The following is a 25,273-nucleotide window of genomic DNA, read 5'->3' as shown; positions in this document are numbered from 1 at the left end:
GACAGAGGAGCCTCTTAAATAAGAAGTTACAGGTCTGTGAGAGACAGAAATGTTACTTGTTTGTAGGTGACCAAATACTTATTTTCCACCATAATTTGCAAATAAATTCATAGAAAATCCTACAATGTGATTTTCTGGATTTTTTTTCTCATTTCTGTCTGTCATAGTTGAAGTGTACCTATGATGAAAATTACAGGCCTCTCTCATCTTTTTAAGTGGAAGAACATGCACAATTGATGGCTGACTAAATACTTTTTTGCCCCACTGTATTTCTGTATTTCTACTACCATAACCACAGAACAAATATCTAAAATACAAGTAAATACTAGCACATTGGAATAGCACATTGAAGTTTAATCTCGGAATGTGTAGCCTATCGACTCTGTATTTTAAGTGATCATGTCCTTGGTTGTCCATGGTCAACCCTGAACAATTACAGTAACTGTGCTGGCCAGGCAACTAATAGTCAGGCCACTGTAAAACTGACATCCTGATTCTCTCAGAAACAGAGGGTCACTGCAGGGTGGGACATCACACGGGTGACACTGAGGTTGCATCCCAACTGACAGCCTATTTCCTATATAATGCACTACTGTAGGACTCTGGTCAACAGTATGTGCTAGGTAGGAAATAGGGTGCCATTTTGGATAAAAAACACTGTCTTAGTACCAGAAGGTCACTGCACGGTGAGACAGAACATAGTTGACAGTGCGTTGACACTTCTCTCACAATTGGTAAAGAAAAGATGCAAAGGAATGGGGGAGGAAGACGGGATTGATTGAACATACATTGTGATAAGTTCCCTTGGAAGAGGGACTGTTCAGTGGAAGATATTTACCTCCTTAGTGTGCAAATCACTGCAGAGATTTCAAAATGGCTGGGGTGCCTACAGCTGCGCAGCGGAGATACAGAGTGTGTGCCAACCTGTCACTCAATCATTTGAACTTTTTTGCTATTTTTATAAAGGGGATGTAAAACTCCTCCACACTGGGGCCCGTGGCAGACCTGGACAAAGTACCACACATATGGTATGAATACACTACCTTCAAATCTGTCCTCAATATGAAAGTATCTCACTCACAGACACTGATCTCCCCAGAGAGGGAGCATTTATTTATCTACTTTTATAGATGACCACACAACTGAAGGAGACGGAAGTGTGAATTTAAAGGCTGATTACTGTCTCCACCGGCACACCAGGAACATAGATTAGAGATCATTTAGATAGGTATACTGTTTATACACCTAATTCATTCCTCTGCTCTCAAGAGGAATCACGGGAGAATATGTGTGTACACACACACTACAGTATACTGTGTACACATGTAAAGGACGTCATGCTGATTGCTTAGCGAGTACCAATTATTCCAGATTCAGCCCATACCTGACGCAAACTCAGGACCTCTGCCTTGCTAACACACATGACCGCCCTCCTGAAGCATTTTACCAGTCTGCGCCTCGTGAAAAGCTAGCTATTCGCTGGCGCAAGAAGTGACACTTCAGGCTGAGGAGTACATTTCACACATCCCCATGTGCGACACACACAAAGACTCACAGCTCAAGACTAATGAGGAAAACAGCCGAGCCATGACCTGAATCGGTACCGGATCATGTAATTGCAGCCATCAGTAGAAAAGGTGGCAGAGAGCCAAAGTGGACTACAAGTCTGTCTGATCTTCAGTGCGGGCAGAGTTTGGCTAAAGCATAAATGACCTTTCACTAGACTAGAGACTCGTTAAAAAATAGATGCTAGAATAGAAGCTTCATGAAATGGAATGTCAGAGGTTGACAAAATGTCTGAGGATGAGGGATGCAACTTACTACAGTAATCTATATCATTTTGGAATGTTAGAGATATAAAAGCCTTCCCTCAATGTTCCACATTCCCTAGACAAGCGGTTTGATATGGGACACAATACATTTTGTGACAAACAAATTGCAGTATCATCATCTCAGAATTTGTTCTCAAGGGTACCATTCAGTGTTTGACTTTTTTTTTTTTTTTACATTTATTATCCAGCCTACACGTGTCCCTTCCAAATTAGGGCCCGACTTTTGTGAGAGCTGAGGACACATTTTGGTAGAAAAATAACTCAAAGCATCGATGATATAGACTCTCTACATAATTTGTGTATTTCTCCCAGAGAAGACCGTAGCATCACAGATAAAACATTTCTTAAGTGATAAAGAGATGCGATAAGACAACAAGATACAAATAAATAATCAAATACGAGGCAATCAATTTTTTCCAACAACAATTCAATGTCAATTGAATGTATTTACATTACACTTTTGTGCAAAAAACACATGGATTCAAAAGATCTTACATTATGAGCTGATCATTTCAAGGCACATATAATATATTACCATAACATATTTTTTTTGCTGAACATAAACTCAAATAGTTGCTTCGTATCCAACTATCTTGACAGATGTGCTTGTTGATCTTTCATTCTCAACTATACGACGTACAGCTTCCTTATGCTTTAATTTTCGTTTTTTTGGAAGGCATAAGATGCAAACTTATGACCTGTGCATGATTTGCTGAGTCAAGCTGTTTTTTTTAAACAGCTTGGGAAACAATCAAAAGGTTCAACAAACTCCATAACTACAGTAGCCTACTACCATTTCATGAACAGTATTTCCAAGTTGTGGTGAATGACCACTGGCCAACAACATAACCGTGTGTTGTTACTGAAATAAGTACTTGAATCAGACGCCGCATGTATCAAGCATCTCAGAATAGGAGTGCTGATCTAGGATCAGTGTAGCCAATTTTGTATAAGATGACAGAGGGGGACGTGATCATAGATCAGCACATCTAATCTGAGACACTTTATGTCACCCAGCCCTGGAATCCATGCAGCCATTTGACCAACACTTCTCAAAACTGTGTTCATAGAAATGTGTCTTTGTTATGTAGATGAGATGATGAAAGAGAGACACTCACTGCAGTATTACTTACATAGGCAGAACTACTATTCAGTACTCAGCAATGTCCAAGCAAATAAAAAGATCAAGAATCATGAATGAATCATTGACAATAATGACAAATTCTGCCCTCTTGTGGTGCATTTGAATGAACAGATTCTCTCCCTCTCTCTTTCCCTCCCCTTCCTCCCTCCTTCCTATACTCTCTCCCATTCTCTCTCAAATCCTTACTGTGAGAAAATATTTATCCCCAAAGCTCATTTCCTGAATGGTTGGTTCTCTCTGTCACATTGAGTTGCCACATCAAGTCTATGACATAAACCCTTTTTGTTTTAATTTCCATTGCCAAAACATGGGATGTAGCTATATCTGTTATGGACATTGTGCATGTTAGACTCATTACTGGCTAGGCTATTTTTATAGGAATGAGTAGACCGTCTGACTATCATATGACTTCCACATGGCCCAATCTTTATGGAGCTCAAAATATAAGATGATGAGAGAAAGCTCTGATTGTAAAGAACTGTCTGCACAGAACCGAGTTACACAACTTTGAGAAATAAATAACTTATAAATCAATTAGCATTTTTTACTAAGGGAATATAAAAGTTAGCTGAATTCAACATTATAGCCCAGCCGGTGTATAAATTACATTGCAGACACAGAGGTCTTTGAAATATACTTTTCAGTGTACTGTATGTAGTTAAGTGTATTTGTTAATACAAAGGGGGTTCTATAACACTCTGCTATGCAAAACCATCATGTACGGCAAAAGTCTGCGTCTGCTTGAACATTGTTCTTGCAGTATACTGTGCTATTGCTTCCCAGAGGGCAGTCTCTGAAGCCAATGCCCCCATTAGGGGTATAAATGGGCTGTATGCGGTAGTCTCCCTTGAGGAGCTGCTCGTTGTTCAGGGACGCTATCTGGAAGCTGGTCTCAGTCATTTCCAGTATAGAGTTATCCTTTTTGGTTCCTGCCTCGCAGTAGTCGTCTTTTCTCCTGCCCTTATTGTATTTCCACTTGGCCGAGGACGACCGACCCTTCTTGTGCATGTGCCAGCAGAATATGCTAAGGAAAAGCACTAGAACTACGATCACGGCCCCTCCGATGAGGCCAGCCAGAAGAAAGGGAGAACTGGGGTCCTGCTGGGTGGCCTGCTCCGGCCCCGGTGGCCCTGTATTATTACCTTGGCCATAGGAGACCGGCTTAGTCACAGCCTCTGAACACACTGTATCATCCTTGGGCCGGTAGTTATTGAACGCATCCAACGGGATGACACAGATCCGGTAGGTGGACTTAGGCTTGAGGTTGACCAAACGTATGCCCCGGTGCTCCCCTCCCACCATCCTCTCCCTCACTGTGTCTCCCGACAGGCTGGGACCCATCTTGGCCCAGGTGACCTTGTAGGCTGTGACAGGAAAGGAGGCCACCCAGCTGACGTGGATGGCTGAACCATTGAGTATGGTGAACTTGATCTGCAGGGTCTCCCGCTCAGGGTCCAGGGGTGGCAGGTTAGTCCTCTGTTCCCCACCTCTGGAAGGGGAGGAGGGGAGGAGAGGGGGGTTATGTGTGGGTGAGAAGGGGAGCCTGGATGGGGGAGAGAGAGACTCTGTGTCTGAGGGGTAGCCTGTGGAGGAGGGAGGGAAGCGGGTGGTGAGGCCTGGCGAGGTGGGGGGCAAGTGGGTGGGCAGCAGGGCAGCCGTGGTGCTGCGAGGGCACTGGATAAGCTCGGTGTTCAGCTCTCTGATTACCATGCCCCGGACAGTTTCGGGCTTCTGGCACATGAAGCCGCGCACGTTGAGGGAGACTGGCAGAGACTTTAACCACAGTATGACCCAGTTAATGCTGCAGTCACACAGCCAAAGGTTGTTACGAACAGTGAGCTGTCTGAGGCTGACGAGGCCATCAAAGACCCCCTCTGTCAGGGACTGCAGCTGGTTGTTGGAAATATCTAGCCTCTCCAGCTTTCTCAGCCCCGCGAAGGCCGTCACAGGGATCTCATTCATCTGATTATCCTGAAAGTTCAGCTTCACCAGAACATCCCCTGGGAGAAGCGGGGGCGGGTAGGTGAGGGAGTTCCGCGCCAGAGACAGCTCCCGTAGTGTCACCAGGTCCTGGAAGGTTCCAGGGGCCACACCCTCATCCGTCAGCAGGTTCCCGTCCAGCAGGAGGCGCTCTAACCTCGTCACATTCCTGAGCGCCTCCTCGGTGATCACTGCAATCCGGTTCTCGTCCAATCGCAACTCTTTGAGGTCCTCAGGGAGACCAATAGGGACACTGCTCAGGTGGTTCTTGGTGAGGAAGAGCATCTTGAGGCTGACGGCCTCCCTGAATGCCCCTTCTTCCACCCCAACTGTGGAGATAGAGTTATCGTCCAGGTGGAGCTCCTCCAGCCACAGCAGCTGAGCCAGCGCGGCCCTGGAGATGGTCTGGATGTTGTTCTCCTGCAGGTGCAGTACCCGTACATTCTTGGGCAGGTTGATGGGAAACTCGTCCAGCTGGTTACCATAGAGATAGACAGTCTCCACGGAGGCGACATTGTGAAGCTCAGAGGGGAAGCCGGCATTGTTGATCTGGTTGTTGTGGAGGTAGAGGGTCTTGTAGCCCTCTCCGATCCCTAGAGGCACCGAGGTCAGGCTCCTCTCGTTGCAGTAAACAAAGGTCCTGTCACAGCGGCACTCCTCTGGGCAGCTTGAGCCAGACGCCCGGTAGAACTGCATGTGCAGGCCCAGCAGTATGGGTATCCATGGCCTGAGGAAAGAGGCCCAGTCCTTATTCCACACGCGTAATGGATGTAGCTCCATTATAAACGATAGGTCAGAACTGATGGAGCTGTCGTTAAAAGAACGACAAATGACAATCACAACAGCCAGTAGCAAAAAAGAAAAAAAATAACAAAAATAGTAAAAATCCACCCGAATAAAAAAGTTCTGTAACCAGCTGTGAATGCTTAGTTTGCTGCTCCAGCAGTAAGCAGTGGTGGAGCGGCAGCAGCAGCAGTGCTGGAGAAGGCCTCTGGTGGTAATTCCTCCGTAATTGCCTGTCCTAAGCGTCCTAACACAAGAGCAATGGTCTCATTAAGCAATGTGCCTCCTTCACCGGCCGCCATCCACACTCACTAGCTCGCTACAGGGGATGATAGCAAAGCTCATCACATTTTCACTCTCAGTCAGCCGCTGCAGTGCACTGTAAGGGCCAATTTAAAATGGTGGCTACCAGAGAGCCATGTATGGTACACTCAGGGTTATCATCGGAGAGACCCCTCCTTCTCCTTCTCTTCCTCTCTCTCTGTCTTTCACTCTCTCGTTGTTTCACTCGCTCACGTTACACACGGCTGGGCCCAGACTGATGCTGCCTCCGTTGGAATTGACATTTGGATCCAGAGGCCTATTTTCAAAGAGACAAATGGAGAAATCAGTTGGATGATCTTAGAATGCATGCTTTCCCTCTAAATTAACAGAAAGGAAGACTTCAGTTTCTATCCCTCAAATACAAAGTGAAGCATTGTAAATTAGAGAGAACAGACTCAACATGAATTGACTTATGCATCACATCTTGTGAAGCATATCTTTCAACAAAAGTTTACCAGACTTATGCTTTTCATCTGATAGACACACTTATTTCATATCCTTCACCAGACATGTGTTGCAGCAGTGGATGTTATATAAAACAGTGAACGTTGAATAATGCTCTTGTTGTAAAAAATTATGTAACACTTTTACATGACAGTTTCCTTACAGGAAACTGTAAGAATGAAACAGCTGGCCATTGTGATCTGTAGCATAGTTTTACAAATGAATCACAGGTAGAAGTGCCAATGAAAATGTCCATGAAGCATTGTAGGTTTAATCCAATTGTGGCCATATAATAATGGAACAATGGAAACATTATTGTGTGGAGTTGCGCATTTTCAGTGCTGTGAAAAAGTATTTTCCCCCTTTTTAACATTCTTTACTTTTGCATATTTTTGATATTGAATGTTATCAGATCTTCAACCAAAACCTATTAGATAAAGGTAACCTGAGTTATCCAATAACACAACAATTACATACTCATTTAATTTATTTCATAAACAAATTTATGCAACACCCAATGATCCTGTGCAAAAAAAGTAATTGCCCTCCTTGCACTCAATAACTGGTTGTGCCACCTTTAGCTGCAATGACTCCAAACAAACACTTCCTGTAGTTGTTGATCAGTCACTCATGTCGCTGTGGGGGAATTTTGGCCCACACGTGCATGCAGAATTGCTTTAACTCAGAAATATTTGTTGGTTTTCAAGCATGAACTGCTCGCTTCAAGTCCTGCCACAACATCTCAATTGGGATTGTGTCTGGTCTTTTGATTAGGCCATTCCTAAATGTAAAATGTGTTGTTTTTTAGCCATTTTCATGTAGACTTTATTGTATGTTTTGGATCATTGTCTGGCTGCATAACCCAGCTGCGTTTCAGCTCACAGATGGCCTGACATTCTCCTGTAGAATTCTCCGATACAGAGCAGTTAAACTTTTGACTCATCTGTCCATAGAACATTTTTCCAAGAGTCTTGATGATCATCCAGGTGCTTCCAGGTTTTTTCTGGCAAACTTCAGTCAACTATTTAGACAAGATGGGTCCCATTTTGTCTGGCAAAAACCAAACACTGCATTCCACAGTAAAAACCTCATACCAATGGTCAAGAATGGTGGTGGTAGTGTGATGGTTTGGAGATGCTTTGCTGCCTCAGGACCATGACGACTTGCCTTAATAGAAGGAACATTGAATTCTGCTCTGTATCAAGGATTCTACAGGATAATGTCAGGCCATACATCTGTGAGGTGAAGCTTGAAGTTGGGTCATGCAGCAAGACAATGATCCCCAAAAACATTTTATTTTGTATATTTATTTAACTAGGCAAGTCAGTTAAGAACAAATTCTTATGTTCAATGACGGCCTAGGAACGGTGGGTTAACTGCCTTGTTCAGGGGCAGAACGACAGATTATTATTTTAAAAAATGTATTATAATTAATTATTATATATTTTTAACTTTGTAAGCTTTGGGATTTGATCTTGCAACCTTTCGGGTACAATGCTCTAACCACTAGGCTACCTGTCGCCCCAAAACAAATAATCAAGTCTACATAAAAATTGTTAAAAAGCAACACATTTTAAGATTTGGCAGACCTAATCCCAATTGAGATTTTGTGTCAGGACTGGAAATGAAATCAAAATTCTTCCACAGCGATGTGAGAGAATAAATAACAACTACAGCGAGCATTTGGGGTGGCAGGTAGCCTAGAGTTTAGAGCATTGGGCCAGTAACCAAAAGGTTGCTGGATCAAATCCCTGAGCTGATATGGTAAAAATCTGTCGTTCTGCCTCTGAACAAGGCAGTTAATCCACTTTTCCCTGGTAGGCTGTCATTGTAAGTAAGAATTTGATCTTAATTGGCTTGCCTAGTCAAATAAAGCTTTAAACAATGGTTGTGGTCATTTGGGGCTAAAGGTGGTACCATACATTATTGAGTGTAAGGGGGCAATACATTTTTCACACAGGGTGTTAATTAAATAAATAAGTATACTTTTTGGGGGGTTATTTGTAAACTCAAGTTCCCTTTGTCTAATATTAGGTTTTGGTTGAAGATCTAATAACATTCAGTATAAACAGGGTTGGCTAGGTTACTTTCTAAATGTAATCCATTACAGTTACTAGTTACCTGTCCACATTTTTTATCAGTAAAAATTCCAGAAAATTATGTCATGGCTTTAGAAGATTCTGATAGGCTAATTGACATCATTTGAGGTGTACCTGTGGATGTATTTCAAGATCTACCTTCAAACTCGGTACCTCGTTGCTTGACATCAAGGGAAAATCAAAAGAAACCAGCCAAGACCTCAGAAACAAAATTGTAGATCTCCACAAGTCTGGTTCATCCTTGGGTGCAATTTACAAACGCCTGAAGGTACCATGTTCATCTGTACAAACATTAGTATGCAAGTATAAACACCCTGGGACCACGCAGCCGTCATACCGCTCTGTCTCCTATCAAATGATGTCAATTAGCCTATCAGAAATCTTCTAAAGCCATGACATCATTTTCTGGAATTTTCCAAGCTGTTTAAAGGCAGAGTCAACTTAGTGTATGTAAACTTCTGACCCACTGGAATTGTGATACAGTGAATTATAAGTGAAATAACCTGTCTGTAAACAGTTGTTGGAAAAATGACTTGTGTCATTCACAAAGTAGATGTACTAACTAACTTGCCCAAACTATAGTTTGTTAACAAGAAATTTGTGGAGTAGTTGAAAAACTAGTTTTAATGACTCCAACCTAAGTGTTTGTAAACTTCCGACTTCAACTGTATGTACAGTACTAGTAAAAAATGTTGGGTCACACCTACTCATTCAAGGGTTTTTCTTTATTTGTACTATTTTCTACATTGTAGAATAATAGTGAAGACATCAAAACTATGAAATAACACATAATGTAGAACCAAAAAAGTGTTAAACATTTATTTTATATATGCAGTGGGGCAAAAAAGTATTTAGTCAGCCACCAATTGTGCAAGTTCTCCCACTTAAAAAGAGGAGAGAGGCCTGTAATTTTCATCATAGGTACACTTCAACTATGACAGACAAAATGAGATAAATAATCCTGAAAAATCACATTGTAGGATTTTTAATGAATTTATTTGCAAATTATGGTGGAAAATAAGTAATTGGTCACCTACAAACAAGCAAGATTTCTGGCTCTCACAGACTTGTAACTTCATGTTAAAGAGGCCCCTCTGTCCTCCACTCATTACCTGTATTAATGGCACCTGTTTGAACTTGTTATCAGTATAAAAGACACCTGTCCACAACCTCAAACAGTCACACTCCAAACTCCACTACGGCCAAGATCAAAGAGCTGTCAAAGGAGAGCAGAAACAAAATTGTAGACCTGCACCAGGCTGCGAAGACTGAATCTGCAATAGGTAAGCAGCTTGGTTTGAAGAAATCAACTGTGGGAGCAATTATTAGGAAATGGAAGACATACAAGACCACTGATAATCTCCCTTGATCTGGGGCTCCACGCAAGATATCACCCTGTGGGGTCAAAATGATCACAAGAACGGTGAGCAAAAATCCCAGAACCACACGGGGGGACCTAGTGAATGACCTGCAGAGAGCTGGGACCAAAGTAACAAAGCCTGCTGCCAGGGACTCAAATCCTGCAGTGCCAGACGTGTCCCCCTGCTTAAGCCAGTACATGTCCAGGCCCGTCTGAAGTTTGCTAGAGAGCATTTCGATGATCCAATAGAAGTTTGGGAGAATGTCATATGGTCAGATGAAACCAAAATATAACTTTTTGGTAAAAACTCAACATGTCGTGTTTGGAGGACAAAGAATGCTGAGTTGCATCCAAAGAACACCATACCTACTGCGAAGCATGGGGGTGGAAACATCATGCTTTGGGGCTGTTTTTCTGCAAAGGGACCAGGACGACTGATCCGTGTAAAGGAAAGAATGAATGGGGCCATGTATCATGAGATTTTGAGTGAAAACCTCCTTCCATCAGCAAGGGCATTGAAGATGAAACGTGGCTGGGTCTTTCAGCATGACAATGATCCCAAACACACCGCCGGGCAACGAAGGAGTGACTTCGTAAGAAGCATTTCAAGGTCCTGGAGTGGCCTAGCCAGTCTCCAGATCTCAACCCCATAGAAAGTCTTTGGAGGGAGTTGAAAGTCTGTGTTGCCCAGCAACAGCCCCAAAACATCACTGCTCTAGAGGAGATCTGCATGGAGAAATGGGCCAAAATTGAACTTATAGAAAACATTTGACTTCTGTCATTGCCAACAAAGGGTATATAACAAAGTATTGAGAGAAACTTTTGTAGGTGACCAAATACTTATTTTCCACCATAATTTGCAAATAAATTCATAAATCCTACAATGTGATTTTCTGTTTTTTTTTTTTCATTTTGTCTGTCATAGTTCAAGTGTACCTATGATGAAAATTACAGGCCTCTCTCATCTTTTTAAGTGGGAGAACTTGGACAATTGGTGGCTGACTAAATACTTTTTGTCCCACTGTATGTTGAGATACTCCAAATAGCCAGCCTTTGCCTTGATGAAAACTTTGCACACGCGTGGCATTTTCTTAACAAGCTTCATCTGGAATACTTTTCAAACAGTCTTGAAGGAGTTCCCACATATGCTGAGCACATGTTCACTGCTTTTCCTTCACTCTGCAGTCCAAAGCAAAACATCCCAAACAATCTCAATTGGGTTGAGGTTGGGTGAGTGTGGAGGCCAAGTCATCTGATGCAGCAGTCCATCACTCTCCTTGGTCAAATAGCCCTTACACACCCTGGAGGTGTGTTGAGTCATTGGCCTGTTGAAAAACAAATGATTGTCCGACTAAACCCAAACCAGATGGGATGGCGTATCGCTGCAGATTGCTGTGGTAGCCATGCTGGTTACGTGTTCCTTGAATTTTAAATAAATAACTGACAGTGTCACCAGCAAAGCACGCTCAAACCATCACACCTCTGCCTCCATGCTTCACAGTGGGAACCACACATGTGGAGATCATCTGTTCATCTACTCTGTGTCTCACAAAGACACAGCATTTGGATTGAAAAATCTCAAATTTGGACTCATCAGACCAAAGACAGATTTCCACAGGTCTAATGTCCATTGCTCGCGTTTCCTGGCCCAAGCATGTCTCTTCTTCTTATTGATGTCCTTTAGTAGTGGTTTCTTTGCAGAGATTCGACCATGAAGGCCTGGTTCACGCAGTCTCCTCTGAACAGTTGATTTTGAGATGTGTCTGTTACATGAACTCCGTGAATAATTTATTTTGGCTGCAATTTACAAGGACGGTAAAATATAATAAAATTATCCTCTGCAGCATAGGTAACTCTGGGTCCTCCTTTCCTGTGGCGGTCCTCATGAAAGCCAGTTTCATCACAGCGCTTCATAGTTTTTGCAACTGCACTTGAAGAAACTTTCACAGTTCTGGATTGACTGACATTCATGTCTTAAAGTGATGAGGTACAGTCATTTCTCTCTCAGCTTATTTCAGCTGTTCTTGCCATAATATGGACTTGGTCTTTTACCAAATAGGGCTATCTTCTGTAAACCACCCCTACCTTGTCACAACACACTGATTGGCTCAAACACATTAAGAAGGAAATCAATTCTGCAAATTAACTTTAAAGAAGGCACACCTGTTAATTGAAATGCATTCCAGGAAACTATCTCATGAAGCTGGTTGATAGAATGCCAAGAGTGTGCAAAGCTGTCATCAACTTAATGGGAGGCTACTTTGAAGAATCTCAAATATAAAATCAATTTTGATTAGCTTAAAACTTTTTGGGTTACTACATGATTCCATGTGTTATTTCCAAGTTTTAATGTCACTTTTATTCTACAATATAGAAAATAGTATAAACTAAAAAATAAAGAAAACCCCTTGAATGAGTAGGTGTGTCAAAACATTTGACTGGTACTGTATGTACTATACCAATCAAAAGTTTGGACACATATTCATTCAAGGGTTGTATATAAATATATATAATTTTATAAGTCAAAAAATGTATGTAGCAACTTCAGATTGCCCCTTTTTAATTCTATAAAAAAGTGTGTGAGTTTGAGCATGTGTCAGTTAGGCCTATGAATTATTTTGTTTATCAGCATGAATTAGATTGAGCAATAAAATACCCATTTTATTCCATAGGCTTGGATTTGCACTATGCAGCTGTTGCAAGAGTGCATTTTTACTGGCTGTCCACTGGTTTCAAAAACTATGATTGATAAGCAGCTTCAACTTCTTCAATTCAACCATTATTGGGTTCAAATACACAGAAAGATTTGTGAGCAGCCATCCACAACAACCACAATCTAAAAGGCTCAAATAGCTAAATGAGAGAGCTGCATTGTGATTCACATCAATGCGCTATGTAGATATCAATAATAAGTCATATCCGTATCGCCGTAGACCATACCACTCCTGTCATCCTTACCCCGAAGTGTTTATTCAAGTTGGATACTCTTTGGATGCCGACAGCAGTCGCACCATTGGAAGACATAGCATGGACTGTAGCCTACTAAAGCCTATTCCTGCTCTTTTCTCACGATCCATTGAACACATTTGGTGTGTCAGACTTGTGGTCAGACTCGCTCAGGTGGAACAAACATAAACTGGCAAATTTTTTCAATGCTGATTTGAATGTCATTGAAAAAAACAGAAGTCTCAACAATTTTTCCTTCGCAAACATACATTCTGAATTTAAAAGTAATAATTTTCAAAAGTATCTGTAATCTGATTACAATATTTTGGCTGAAAACGTAACGGAATACAGTTACTGTTTTTTTGTAATCCGTTACTCCCCAACTGCCAAAATAAAGAAAATACCAACATAAAGTGTCTTAGGGCGTTGGGCCACCAGAACAGCTTCAATGTGCCTTGGCATATATTCTACATGTGTTTGGAACTCCATTGGAGGGAAAGGGACACCATTCTTTCCTGAGAAATTCAATAATTTGGTGTTTGTTGATGATGGTGGAAAACGCTGTCTCAGGCACTCCTCCAGAGTCTCCCATAAGAGTTAAATTGGGTTGAGATCTGGTGACTGAGACACACATACGCTCAGATAGGCTCTACCTGTGCAGAACACATGCCCCTTTGCTGGTGGTATAATCAACTCACTGCCCGCAAGTCGTCATAAAGCTTGCCACCCCACACCCAGTCCCGGTTTAACCTTTTTCCCAGTATGCCCTGTACAGAGATTGTGTGCTGGGTATCCAAACATGCATGGTTTGAGACATGCGGTCACCGGTTGAGTATGTGTAGCTAACTACCTAGTTTAAGTATCAACATTACTGCCACAGCAGCATACCATTTGATTAACACTTGATAACACTTGATTTAGCCTACATCATCAATATTCGATCTGGTTGGTTGATACGTGGAGCAGAGAGAGGCAGAAAGACATGCAGACGTAACAATCAGTAAAAGAAATAGAGCTAGCTAAAGACAAGATTTACATCAATCATCAACATCAATGATCAGCTGATTGCCCACCCTCTTCTCCTGATGTCAATCATGTCTATAGGAGGCACTGTAACTACACTGAACAAAAATATAAATGCAACATGCAACAATTTCAAAGATTTACAGTTGATATAAGGGAATCAGTCAATTGAAATAAATAAATCAATGGATTTCACATGACTGGGAATACAGATATGCATCTGTTGGTCACAGATACCTTAAAAAAAAGTAGGGGCCTTAAAAACTCTCAGTATCTGGTGCGACCACCATTTGCCTCATGCAGCGCGACACATCTCCTTCGCATATGCATCTGTTGGTCACAGATACCTTAAAAAAAGTAGGGGCCTAAAAAACTCTGTGTCTGGTGTGACCACCATTTGCCTCATGCAGCGCGACACATCTACTTCGCATAGAGTTGATCAGGCTGTTGATTGTGGCTTGTGGAATGTTGTCCCACTCTTAAATGGCTGTGTGAAGTTGCTAGATATGGTTGGAACTGGAGCACAATGTCGTAAACGTTGACCCAGAGCATCCCAAACAGGCTTAATGGGTGACATGTCTGGTGAATATGCAGTCATTGGAAGAACTGGGACATTATCAGCTTCCAGGAATTGTGTACAGATCTTTGAGACATGGGGCTGTGCCTTATCATGCTGAAACATGAGGTGATGGTATCTCTGTGCATTCAAATTTCCATCGATAAAATGCAATTGTGTTCAATGTCCAAAGCTTATGCCTGCCCATACCATAACCATGGGACACTCTATTGACATCAGCAAACCGCTCCCCCACACGACCCCATTAAAGCTTTCTGCCATCTGCCCGGTACAGTTGAAACCGGGATTAATCCGTGAAGAGCAGACTTCATCAGCATGCCAGTGGCCATTGAAGGTGAGCCTTTGCCCACTGAAGTCGGTTACAAGGCCGAACCTCAGTCAGGTCAAGACCCTGGTGTGGACAACGAGCATGCAGATGAGCTTCCCTGAGACTGTTTCTGGCAGAAATTCTTTGATTGTGCAAACCCAGTTTCATCAGCTGTCCGGATGGCTGGTCTAAGATGATCCCGCTGGTGAAGAAGCCAGATGTGGAGGTCCTGGTCTGCTGTTGTGAAGCTGATTGGACATACTGCCAAATTCTCAAAAACGAAGCAAGAGGCGGCTTATGGTAGAGAAATTAACATTCAATTCTCTGGCAACAGATCTGGTGGACATTCCTGCAGTTAGGATCCCACTTGCATTTTCCCTCCAAACTTGAGACATCTGTGGCATTGTGTTGTGTGAACTTGTATTGACCCCAGCACAAGGAGCACCTGTGTAATGATAATGCTGTTTAATCATCTTATTCATATGCCACACCTGTCAGGTGGATGGATTATCTTGGCAAAGGAGAAAAGCTCACTAGCAGGGATGTAATCAAATTTGTGCACAAAATTTGAGAGAAATAAGCTTTTTTTGCGTATGGAACATTTCTGGGATCTTTTATTTCAGCTCATGAAACATGGGACCAACACTTTACATGTTGCAATTATATTATTGTTCAGTCTAGCCTGCTTACAATTTGTGATTATGAGTGAATGTGTTTTGTTGCAAAAAGAAATAGGCCTGTGTAAAACGTTCACTACAGAGCTAATTGTTATGTTACCAAACTCAAGATATTAATTATGAAAGTAAAAAACAAAATTGAATCGGGGGAATGCCCTTTTATTATTTTGAGCTCCTGCCTCGAGAAAGGACTGCGCGTGCGTGCACACACGTACACACACATTTGAAACTCGCAATGCACGTTTGAGACCCCTCATTTAAACTCACTGAGATCTCTTCTTCTAGCCATGGTAGCCAAAAGAATCGGCAACTGGGCGTTTTTATACATGACCCTAAGCATGATGGGATCTTAATTACTTCATTAACTCAGAAACCACATCTGTGTGGAAGCACATGCTTTCAATAGACGTTGTATCCCTAATTTACTCAATTGTTTTCTTTATTTTGGCAATTACCTGTACATTTTCAACTTTTTAAAATGTATAGAACAATTTCTTTGCTGCATGTGCTGAAGCTGGCAAGAAATGCTGAATGAAATAATCAGAGTGAGAGAGAGAAATAAATTGAAAAACAAATGCATACATAAATGAATAAATAGATCAATCAATAAATAAGTAAAGTAAATTTAGTCAGGAATAAAGAAAAGCTCCCACATGTATTTTGAATAGTGGTGAAGTAAGTGAGTGATGCTAAAGAGATCACTGGCTCTGGGCATTGAGCTGTTTAATCTGTCAAATGCCACGGTGATGGGCAGAGATTTGCTCCACTGCACTCACAAGAAGCACTGCACAGTCCTCCAATAGTAATGAGAGAGAGAGAGAGAGATACACATGAAGAATTACATTTTATAATGTCTCTCTCTCAAAACACACATACATGCATGCACACATACACATACACACGTCAGTTCTATTAAAATGTGAAATGTTGTGATTCAGTTGTTTTAGTTAGAGGGGGAACAGAATCTTGCAACTGAAGCTAAAGCATGGGCAACAATACTCCAGTGAAGTTGATTTGCCTATATATGCCATTGATGACAATTATGCTCTAAAACCTAAAATGGAGAGTTGACATCATACCAGATACAAAAGAGCATGTGGGTCATTCTTGAAATACAGTGGCATTTGGGAGAAAAAATATTTGGATACATCCTATTCTAAACCAACTAATATGGTAGCTTAATGATGTTTAATCATTTTTACCACAATGATAACATTGTGCCACTGGTAAGAGTAATAACATCAATGATGGTAACACCAACAAGATATTTTAGGTAAATTAGGATTTTCTGAAATGGAGGTCACAAATGCTAAATCCTAAGGTTATCAATACTTTAAACATCTTTTGCTAAAGTGATATGATTAATAATCTTTCTGACAATGTTATTGCCCTTCATTTAAATTTAGTAAAACTAAGTGACACTTTGGATTTAGACACACCAAATGATCAATGGAATCCTCAAATGTATGACATACTAAAAAGGTGTGATTAACTAATAATTTTCTTTAAAATAGACCCTTCCTCCGATAACAATTTGCCACTAGAGAGAAGACTCAAGGTCCCTGTATATCTTTGTAATGAGTGATTTTCAAGGCGCTAACACCAATGACATAGAACTGAGGGACACACATTATACTGCAATTTTTTTTATTTATTTAAATTGCCTTTTTTGTTCTATTGATCTGTACAAAATATGAAATACTTTTGTTCACTTTCTAACATTCTAAATAATAGATATTTCTAAATCCCCAAAACAACTATACAACTCCACACATCACTACTAGGACAAGCCTGTTTGCTTGCCTTAGTACTTTAAGCGATGAATAAGTATACAGTCTTGTAGTAAAGGACTTGCATTATGTTTTATCAATAATAAACAGTTCAATTTAAACTATAAAATATAAACAGCAAGTTAGGTTTGTTGCATAACTATTATTAATAGTTTTTAATGTGTTGTGTATGGTTGCAAATGCCACTGCAATTTAAGAACGACCCATGTAAGACAATGATTCACATTTAAACATGAGTGGGCTAATTCAGTTGTATTCAAGCAGTAAAAAATGTACTTGCAATCCACCTCCCATAACTGACGATATCTACCCTATGCAACCTCAAGCAGTATCAATATTTAAAGGTGAAGGGGCTGAGCAGGGGCGTCATGCAACCCAAAAAATCTGAGGGGAAAAATAGTACTTGAGGATGGCCCCCCACACACACTGAAGTTGAAGAATTTAGCATTTTTCAAAAACCTGAACCTGCTTTTTACTGCATTCTATAGCCATAATCATTATGCTTAATTCTATGTAAAAAAAACTAAAATGTATATTTTTCTGCATATCTAAGCATACCTCTTTAGCTGTCTGTATCTCATGACTGGGGGGTTCTTTTTTAAAAGAAACTAAATATGTTTCTCTACATCTCTGCTAAATTCTGGGTTAAAGGTTGAAAGGAATGTGAGTCTTATTCAGTACATTTAGTTATTGCTTGCTTTTCTTAAGTCTTCCAACCTTGCCAGCATGCATGCCAGATAAACTAGTTAGGGAAGCTAGCTACTCTAACTTGATTGATAGCCTGAAATGGCCTCTTGGTAGCTAGTTATGAGGTTTGGAGATCGGGAACCTATTTGGGCTAGCTAAAGCCAACCTCATATAATTGCTAGGTGGCTAGTAGTGTTACAGGGAGAATAAACTGGGCTAATCTGAGGGGGCATGTGTCCCTGTGCCTCCTATGGGCATGACAACTCTGGGACAGAGATCCAGATATGACCACATTAATTATAAAGGTAGAGAAGAGAGATGGGGACAAGTAATGAAGTTACACCTGGCTGGCTGTCATTTCCTCAAATGTCATTGAAAATGTCCAAGACATTATCTGATAATGTAGTGTAAACCTCTACTTTTTACCCTGCCAGGACAGGAGGAAACGAAGCCTGGCTGACAACTAGTGTTCCTCAAGGGTTCTTTGGGAAGGATGATGGTTCGATGTGGAACCATACTGACCCAAAGAACCCTTTGAGCCCTTTAATGGTTGTTTGCTATACAGAAAAGGGTTCTTTCATCTTTTGGTGGTAATTAAAATGTTGGGGTGGCAGCTCATTCAAATATTTTGGGGTGTGGTTTGCCCACAGCTTTTTTTGTGCAACCTTGAGTGAGAGTGTCATTCCAGTTTATCTAATCTGTTTTGCTATTATATGACTAAAATGATTATAGCTAGTAATGGTGTTTCAGGTAACCCTCAGATATGGCCTTGTGTCACTAATGAGCTATGGACTAAATTGTTTTTTAAAAATAATCTTCTTTCTGGCTAACCAGAAAAAAGAACCCTGTATGGTTCTTCATCATGTAGAACCTTAGAGATTGAGAATGGTTCTATAAAAAAAACATTCTCAGTAAAGGTAATATAGACAATGGGAGGCACACAGTACTACATAGAGCCATAGCTACATAGAACTCTATTCCACAGACACATTTACACATGATAAGACACGCACTCTACACATGTGGACATGTATGTTGTATTGTAAATATGTGGTGGTGGAATGGTGGCCTGAGGGAATACACTGTATGTGTTGGGTAAGGTGTTATATAATGTAATGTCATGTAGTATTTGAAACTGTATGTAACTGTCTTATGTTGCTGGACCTCAGGAAGAGTTGCTGTTGATTTGTTAGCAGCTAATGGGGATCAATAATAAATGCAAAATACAAATACTATAAAGAACCATTAAAAAGGGTTGAAACCATAGTGGAACCCTTTTTTGTGCTATATGGAACCTTTTTTTATAGTTCTTTATAAAAACTGTACACAAGGGTTCATAGCACCATAAAGGTTCCATTTAGAACCGTATGAGCATGGTTCTTTATAGAACCTTCAAAAAACGGTTATATATAGCATCAAAAAGGGTTCCACTATTGTTACAAGCCAAATAACCCTTATTTGGCACTATATATAACCATTTGTTTTTGTGTAACACGGATCATCAGCTTCTGAACTGGATAGTGAATACCTAACTCTGTCCCTAATCCAGGTGAAGCACTGGACTGGCAACATCTTTAAATAGAATCCTGAGCCGATGTGTCAATATAGCCAGCAATTTAAATAAATGTCAGTTACAGCTGCCAATAGCAGCGTAGGTAAAAGTTCCTTATCATTACCAATATGTCACGAACCGCAGGTGAATTTCAAACGCTGCGCAAAAAGGGAAAAACGACACTCACAATGCCAATAGATTTGTCTGAAACGGCTCACTTGAAGTACTTGATTTGAAATCAAATGGAAAATACATATAAAGTACATTTAAAAAGAATATGTAGTCAGTGTTTCATATAGGCTTGTTTTACATACAAAACCATAGGCTATATTGTACGTAAAACATAAACCATATGCGTGAAATCAAATTTATCCTATTTTAGCTAAAGTTTTAAAATATATGTATATTTACCACCGTAGTGTTATTAGGCTATAGTGGACAGCGCTGTAGTTATTTAATAACGCACATCCAGATGTCAGCGATAAAACTGGTTTTATGCAGTAAGATGGTCTTCACCTTTTTCAGGAATGCTGAACGTCGTTTTATTGTATATCCATGGGGCATGGTGAACTATCCCTGGTCCGTTTCCCCCGTGAATGACACCCAGCGCAGGCTTTCACTCTGTCAGGCTTTCAGGCTTCCACATCTTGACTGGTGTACTCCAGGGTCCTAGCGGCTCTGTCCGAGAATTCCCGGAGGCGGGTGGTTGTTGTGGGGGGGCATGCTGGTCCGGGCAACGATTCAGTTTATCCCCGGTATGCTCCGCTACTCCTGTACTCCGCTGGCGATGCCACAGCAGCAGTCCTTCGCCTCCCGGGCTGGTTCAGAGGCGCCACCAAGTTCAACGCTGCCTTCAAAAGATTAAAGGATTACATTCGGCGGAGAGATGGGACTTTTGTCTCCCACCCCTTCATGTACACCCAAAAGAACCGACTGCGCGCAGTTCTCAAGAAAGCAGCCCGATTTCCTAGCCATAAACGACTAACATTGGATTGTTTATTGCTAATGCAAGAATTGCCTTTTCCCCTTGAAACCCATGGGAGACGTTAACTGTAATGAATTCAGCTGATAGCGATCTTTCCCAACTGCTCGCTCGCTCTCTCTCTCGCTCTCTCTCTCTCTCTCTCTCTCTCTCTCTCTCTCTCTCTCTCTCTCTCTCTCTCTCTCTCTCTCTCACACACACACACACGCACGAACTCTCTTCCTCACACCCTGGCGCACACCTAAGCGTTTCTCACTCTGTCTCTCCCACCATTTCAAGATGACTAGTCATCCTACACTACACACTAAAAAATGTGTGTTCCTCAAGAGTTCTTTGGGAATGGTGATGGTTCTATGTGGAACCATAATGACTCAAAGAACCCTTTGAGCTCTTCAATGGTTCTTTACAGTTTACAAATGGCTTCTTTGCTCTTTTAGTGATAATTCAAATGTAGGGGAGGAGGATTGTTTTAAAATATTTTATGGTGTGGTTTTCACATTGGTATTTTTGTACAACCCTAAATGAGTGTCATTCCAGTTTATGTAATGTGTTGTGTTAGGCCATATTTTGATTTATTATGAAGGACTATGGAGTGTTGCTGGTTTATGAAAGACTCACGTATGGCCTAGGGCCAATTGAGAATGGTTGGTTGACTAAATCAGTCAGTGGGTTTCAATTCCCTCTTCAGGGACCCCAAGCTGTTCCAGAGGTAAAATCATGATTTTCATTCAATTGGGTGATGTTTGAAAGAAACCAGATCAACGTATGATGACCAAAGTACGAAAAATTACTGTTGCTTCTAAATTGATTAAGTTTGATCATAAAGTTACTGGGCCCCTCCCCCATGTCAAACACTTGGATTAATTATCAGAGTGACAATGTGACATCACCTTAACTCAAATTTGAATACACCAATGGTAAGATGATATTATCTTACCTAATTTAAATTTGCACTTGTAACCAACATCGGAGAAGGCATGTTTGTGGAGAGGCGTGGTTTATATAGGTAGGTACTCTACTGGTGCCAAAATTGGACCGTAGGATGTCAGCAAATATAATTAAAAGTTGATCTTATTCATATCTGGCAAAGATACTTATATGTTTGTCCTTTCATCTGTGTCTGGTTTTAAATACAGTTGAAGTCAGAAGTTTCCAAACACCTTAGCCAAATACATTTAAACTCAGTTTTTCACAATTCCTGACATTTAATCCAAGTAACAATTCCCTGTTTTAGGTCAGTTACGATCACCACTTTTTTTTAAGAATGTGAAATGTCAGAATAATAGTAGAGAGAATGATTTATTTCAGCTTTTATTTCTTTCATAACATTCCCAGTGGGTCAGATGTTTACATAAACTCAATTTGTATTTGGTAGCATTGCCTTTAAATTGATTAACTTGGGTCAAACGTTTCGGGAATCCTTCCACAAGCTTCCCACAATAAGTTGGGTGAATTTTGGCTCATTCCTCCTGACAGAGCTGGTGCAACTGAGTCAGGTTTGTAGGCCTCCTTGCTCCCACACGGTTTTTCAGTTCTGCCAACACATTTTCTATAAGATTGATGTCAGTGCTTTGTGATGTCCACTCCAATACCTTGACTTTGTTGTCCTTAAGCCAGTTTTCCACAACTTTGGAAGTATGCTTGGGGTCATTGTTCATTTGGAAGACCCATTTGCGACCAAGCTTTAACTTCCTGACTGATGTCTTGCGATGTTGCTTCGATATATCGACGTAATTTTCTTTCCTCATGATGCCATATATTTTGTGAAGTGCACCAGTCCCTCCTGCAGCAAAGCACCCCCACAACATGATGCTGCCACCCCTGTGCTTCACGGTTGGGATGGTGTTCTTCGGCTTGCAAGCCTCCCTCTCTTTTCTCCAAACATAACAATGTTCATTATGGCCAAACAGTTATATTTTTGTTTCATCAGACCAGAGGACATTTCTCCAAAAAGTATGATCTTTGTCCACATGTGCAGTTGCAAACCATAGTCTGGCTTTTTTTATGGCGGTTTTGGAGCAGCGGCTTCTTCCTTGCTGAGCGGCCTTTCATGTTATGTCGATATAGGGGAGAGGCATGCATCAAAATTACTAAGCAGTTAACTTCAAAGCAGTGTCCCTATGCGTGTATTGCTTTATCAGAAGTATGTCATCAGTGATGTCTGAAGCTTCGTTTGATCACGTGCTTTTTAAAACGTATTTTGCAAAATGCGAGATCCCACAGATTTCGCCATGGTTCCTGTGCTTTCTTCAATTCCAAGCTGCTTTGCAACACCGACCTCTACTGGACACCGTACTTACAAATATAGTTAGGATTTTGTCCAAAAACTTTCATCTGACCGGTAGGTTTCAGGTAGATTAGGGAACTATGGAACATTCAGGGACATGAGGTTAAATCTAGTTCAAGACACAATATTTAGAAACCACACTTTCTGCACTGTTGTTCAAATACTTTGTTTTATTTAGTATATGTGACCCGTTTCAGAAAACTAGGCGTATTTTGCAAGTCACGACTTCCCAGGAGAGCCATTTAAACCCTTTTAATTTAATTTGATCAAAATGCGTTTTTTTGGCAGAAATGCCTCCTGGAACATGTGCCTTAATAACAAACTTGTATGCCATCTGTAAATACGAAAAAAAATTGTTAAATTACGAGCCTTGTTTGTTAAGCTACAGAAAAAGACAGTAACATTCCCACTAGCCATGATTGGCTGAGAAAATTGAGTGGGCTGGACATGCGGAGAGAGGAATTTGGATTGGTCTGCCATATTGAAGGCGTCTGTCTTTTTGAGAGTTGGTAATCCTGTCGAACGGAGCTTTACATTTTTTTATTGTGTAGTGGAGCTGCATAAGTGTTGCTCTCCATTTTCTGGAGGATCACGTTTTGAAATCAGTGGAAACAGAGTATGATAGCTAAAGAGATGTTTTTTGAAGATTACATCTTCAAACTAAGGGCAACCATCGTATGGCATTCTTGACAGGGAGACACGCGTCCATGATGCATGGTGATGTCTGCATGTAAAATAGTCTAGCGTTATCCAGTTACAATTTCAAATATTACACGTTTCTAATTTTGACAGAAAGTGGTTTCATTTCAAGCTAAAGTAGCTAGCTAGCTAGCTAGCTAACGTTAACTGGCTGGCCCCCTAGTTGACGTTATTATTTGTTTCCCAGAGCTGTTTTTTTTTTTATAGTTAGAGTCTAATGTTAGCTAGCTAACATTGTACCTGGTTGGTTAGTGCCTAGCACTGTGGCATTGTTGCCACCATGTTCATTGTTGTTTAACTAGCTAACATTAGCTGGCTGGCTCGTTATCTAACGTTACGCGATGTGTGTGATCTTAAACGTTGTTTATCTAGCTAGGTTCATTGTTTACCTAGCTAGCTAGCTAGCTATATGTCTTAAGCTAAAGTGTAGCTAGCTAGCTAACGTTAGCTGGCTGGCTCCCTAGCGGACGTTATTATTAGTTTCCCAGAGCTGTTTGCTTTTCTAGTTTGAGCCTAATGTTAGGCCGTGTTGGCACTTTCTTCATTTTTGTTTAACTAGCTAATGTTACCTGGCTAGTTCATTAGCTAACGTTACACGACGTGTGTACAACACCCGTTGAATATGGCTGGTGTCTGCAAAAAAAAGCGTTTCATGTTAAACAAATCATTGGCCAGAAAGTCAAGTGTTCGCTCCGAGAGCAAAATGAGATGGGTGGAGCTAAAGCTTAAGAGGGTGTGAACGATGCTGAATGGGTGTAGACAAAGAAAAGCTCTTTAAAAACATTCAAAAGTGAGTTTACAAGTTGATCAACTTTCAAAGCAGAATACTTTCCCATTGTTCCTCAAATGCAATGTATGATATACCATTTTGTAGCTCTGATTCTCTACTTTTATCCTTTGTAAAAATAAAACACAATTTCACATTTTTCTACACAAGACCGAATCCAGGTGGTGAGTCACAAATATGTAGATAACACACACTCATGCATGCACACAGGCACACAAATACACACAGGTCTTTAACCTGTCAATATTATCATTAGTATTTTGTGTCCACTGTCTCTATGTGACATTACCAGGAGCTTTGTGGCTCTAAGTTCAACTGCCAAACACCACATCTGCTCTCTTTCTCCGACCACTTCCATAATTAAAATATTTAAATCTGGCTGTTGGTTACTAAATCATGAAGTGATGGGCCATATCAGGCCCTCACTGACAATATGTCCATCATGGTGGTTTATTTGGGTGGTGTTGGTATAATCTGTGTTATAATGAGACTATGTAGCCCACAGAATTAAAGCTTTAAAGGGACAATCTGGAATTGGTAGGTTCATTTTTAAAACGTTTAAATGAATGATATTATAACTTGTTGTTGTTTGAATTCGTTATTGCCCCTTTAAGTACAGAGGCAGCTGCTAAATGAACAAATGCAGTGGTGCTGAACACATATTCAAAGCACTGTCTGATATTAAATATATGTATTATATACTCTCTAACTCAATACAGGATAGCAGAATGATTTCTGTCTTGTTAAGTGTTCCACAACTGGAAATGAAACATCATCAAGCTGGTATTTGTACATTTCATATGGCACTTATTTGAGAGACTACAGGGTTTGAGGTTGTAAAGGAAGATCTGTGGTAAAAGTTGTATGTGAATCGTGAAATTTAAGCCACTGTATGTGGGCTATATGCAGTGAGTCAGGTGCTGCAAGTTCAACATGCTATATGAAGGTGGCAGTAGTGTACAGGATTGTACCACATCTGGAGTCATGATACAG

The 25,273-nt window shown here is 40.8% G+C and overlaps 1 protein-coding gene across 2 annotated transcripts in view; it reads right to left on the bottom strand.

Annotated features, from left to right (window-relative positions):
• Window positions 1–1,140: 1,140 nt before the first annotated feature.
• Window positions 1,141–25,273, bottom strand: part of LOC109894302 (leucine-rich repeat transmembrane protein FLRT2) — a 57,096-nt gene continuing 32,963 nt past the window's right edge. Inside the window, exons 1-2 of one of the 2 annotated variants that reach the window (XM_020487699.2) lie at window positions 20,042–20,879; window positions 1,141–6,319 (exon numbers count right to left, since the gene is read on the bottom strand). In XM_020487699.2, the coding sequence (XP_020343288.1) occupies window positions 3,691–5,736 (2,046 nt within the window). In that variant the 5' untranslated portion in view covers window positions 5,737–6,319; window positions 20,042–20,879 and the 3' untranslated portion in view covers window positions 1,141–3,690. Of the gene's footprint in view, window positions 6,320–20,041; window positions 20,880–25,273 lie in introns of those variants that run through there. The other variant, XM_020487700.2, reaches the window with a different exon arrangement.

The sequence above is a fragment of the Oncorhynchus kisutch genome, linkage group LG7 (genome assembly GCF_002021735.2).
Source record: "Oncorhynchus kisutch isolate 150728-3 linkage group LG7, Okis_V2, whole genome shotgun sequence".
NCBI classification, from domain to species: domain Eukaryota; kingdom Metazoa; phylum Chordata; class Actinopteri; order Salmoniformes; family Salmonidae; genus Oncorhynchus; species Oncorhynchus kisutch.
This window is presented reverse-complemented; position numbering and strand designations above follow the sequence as displayed.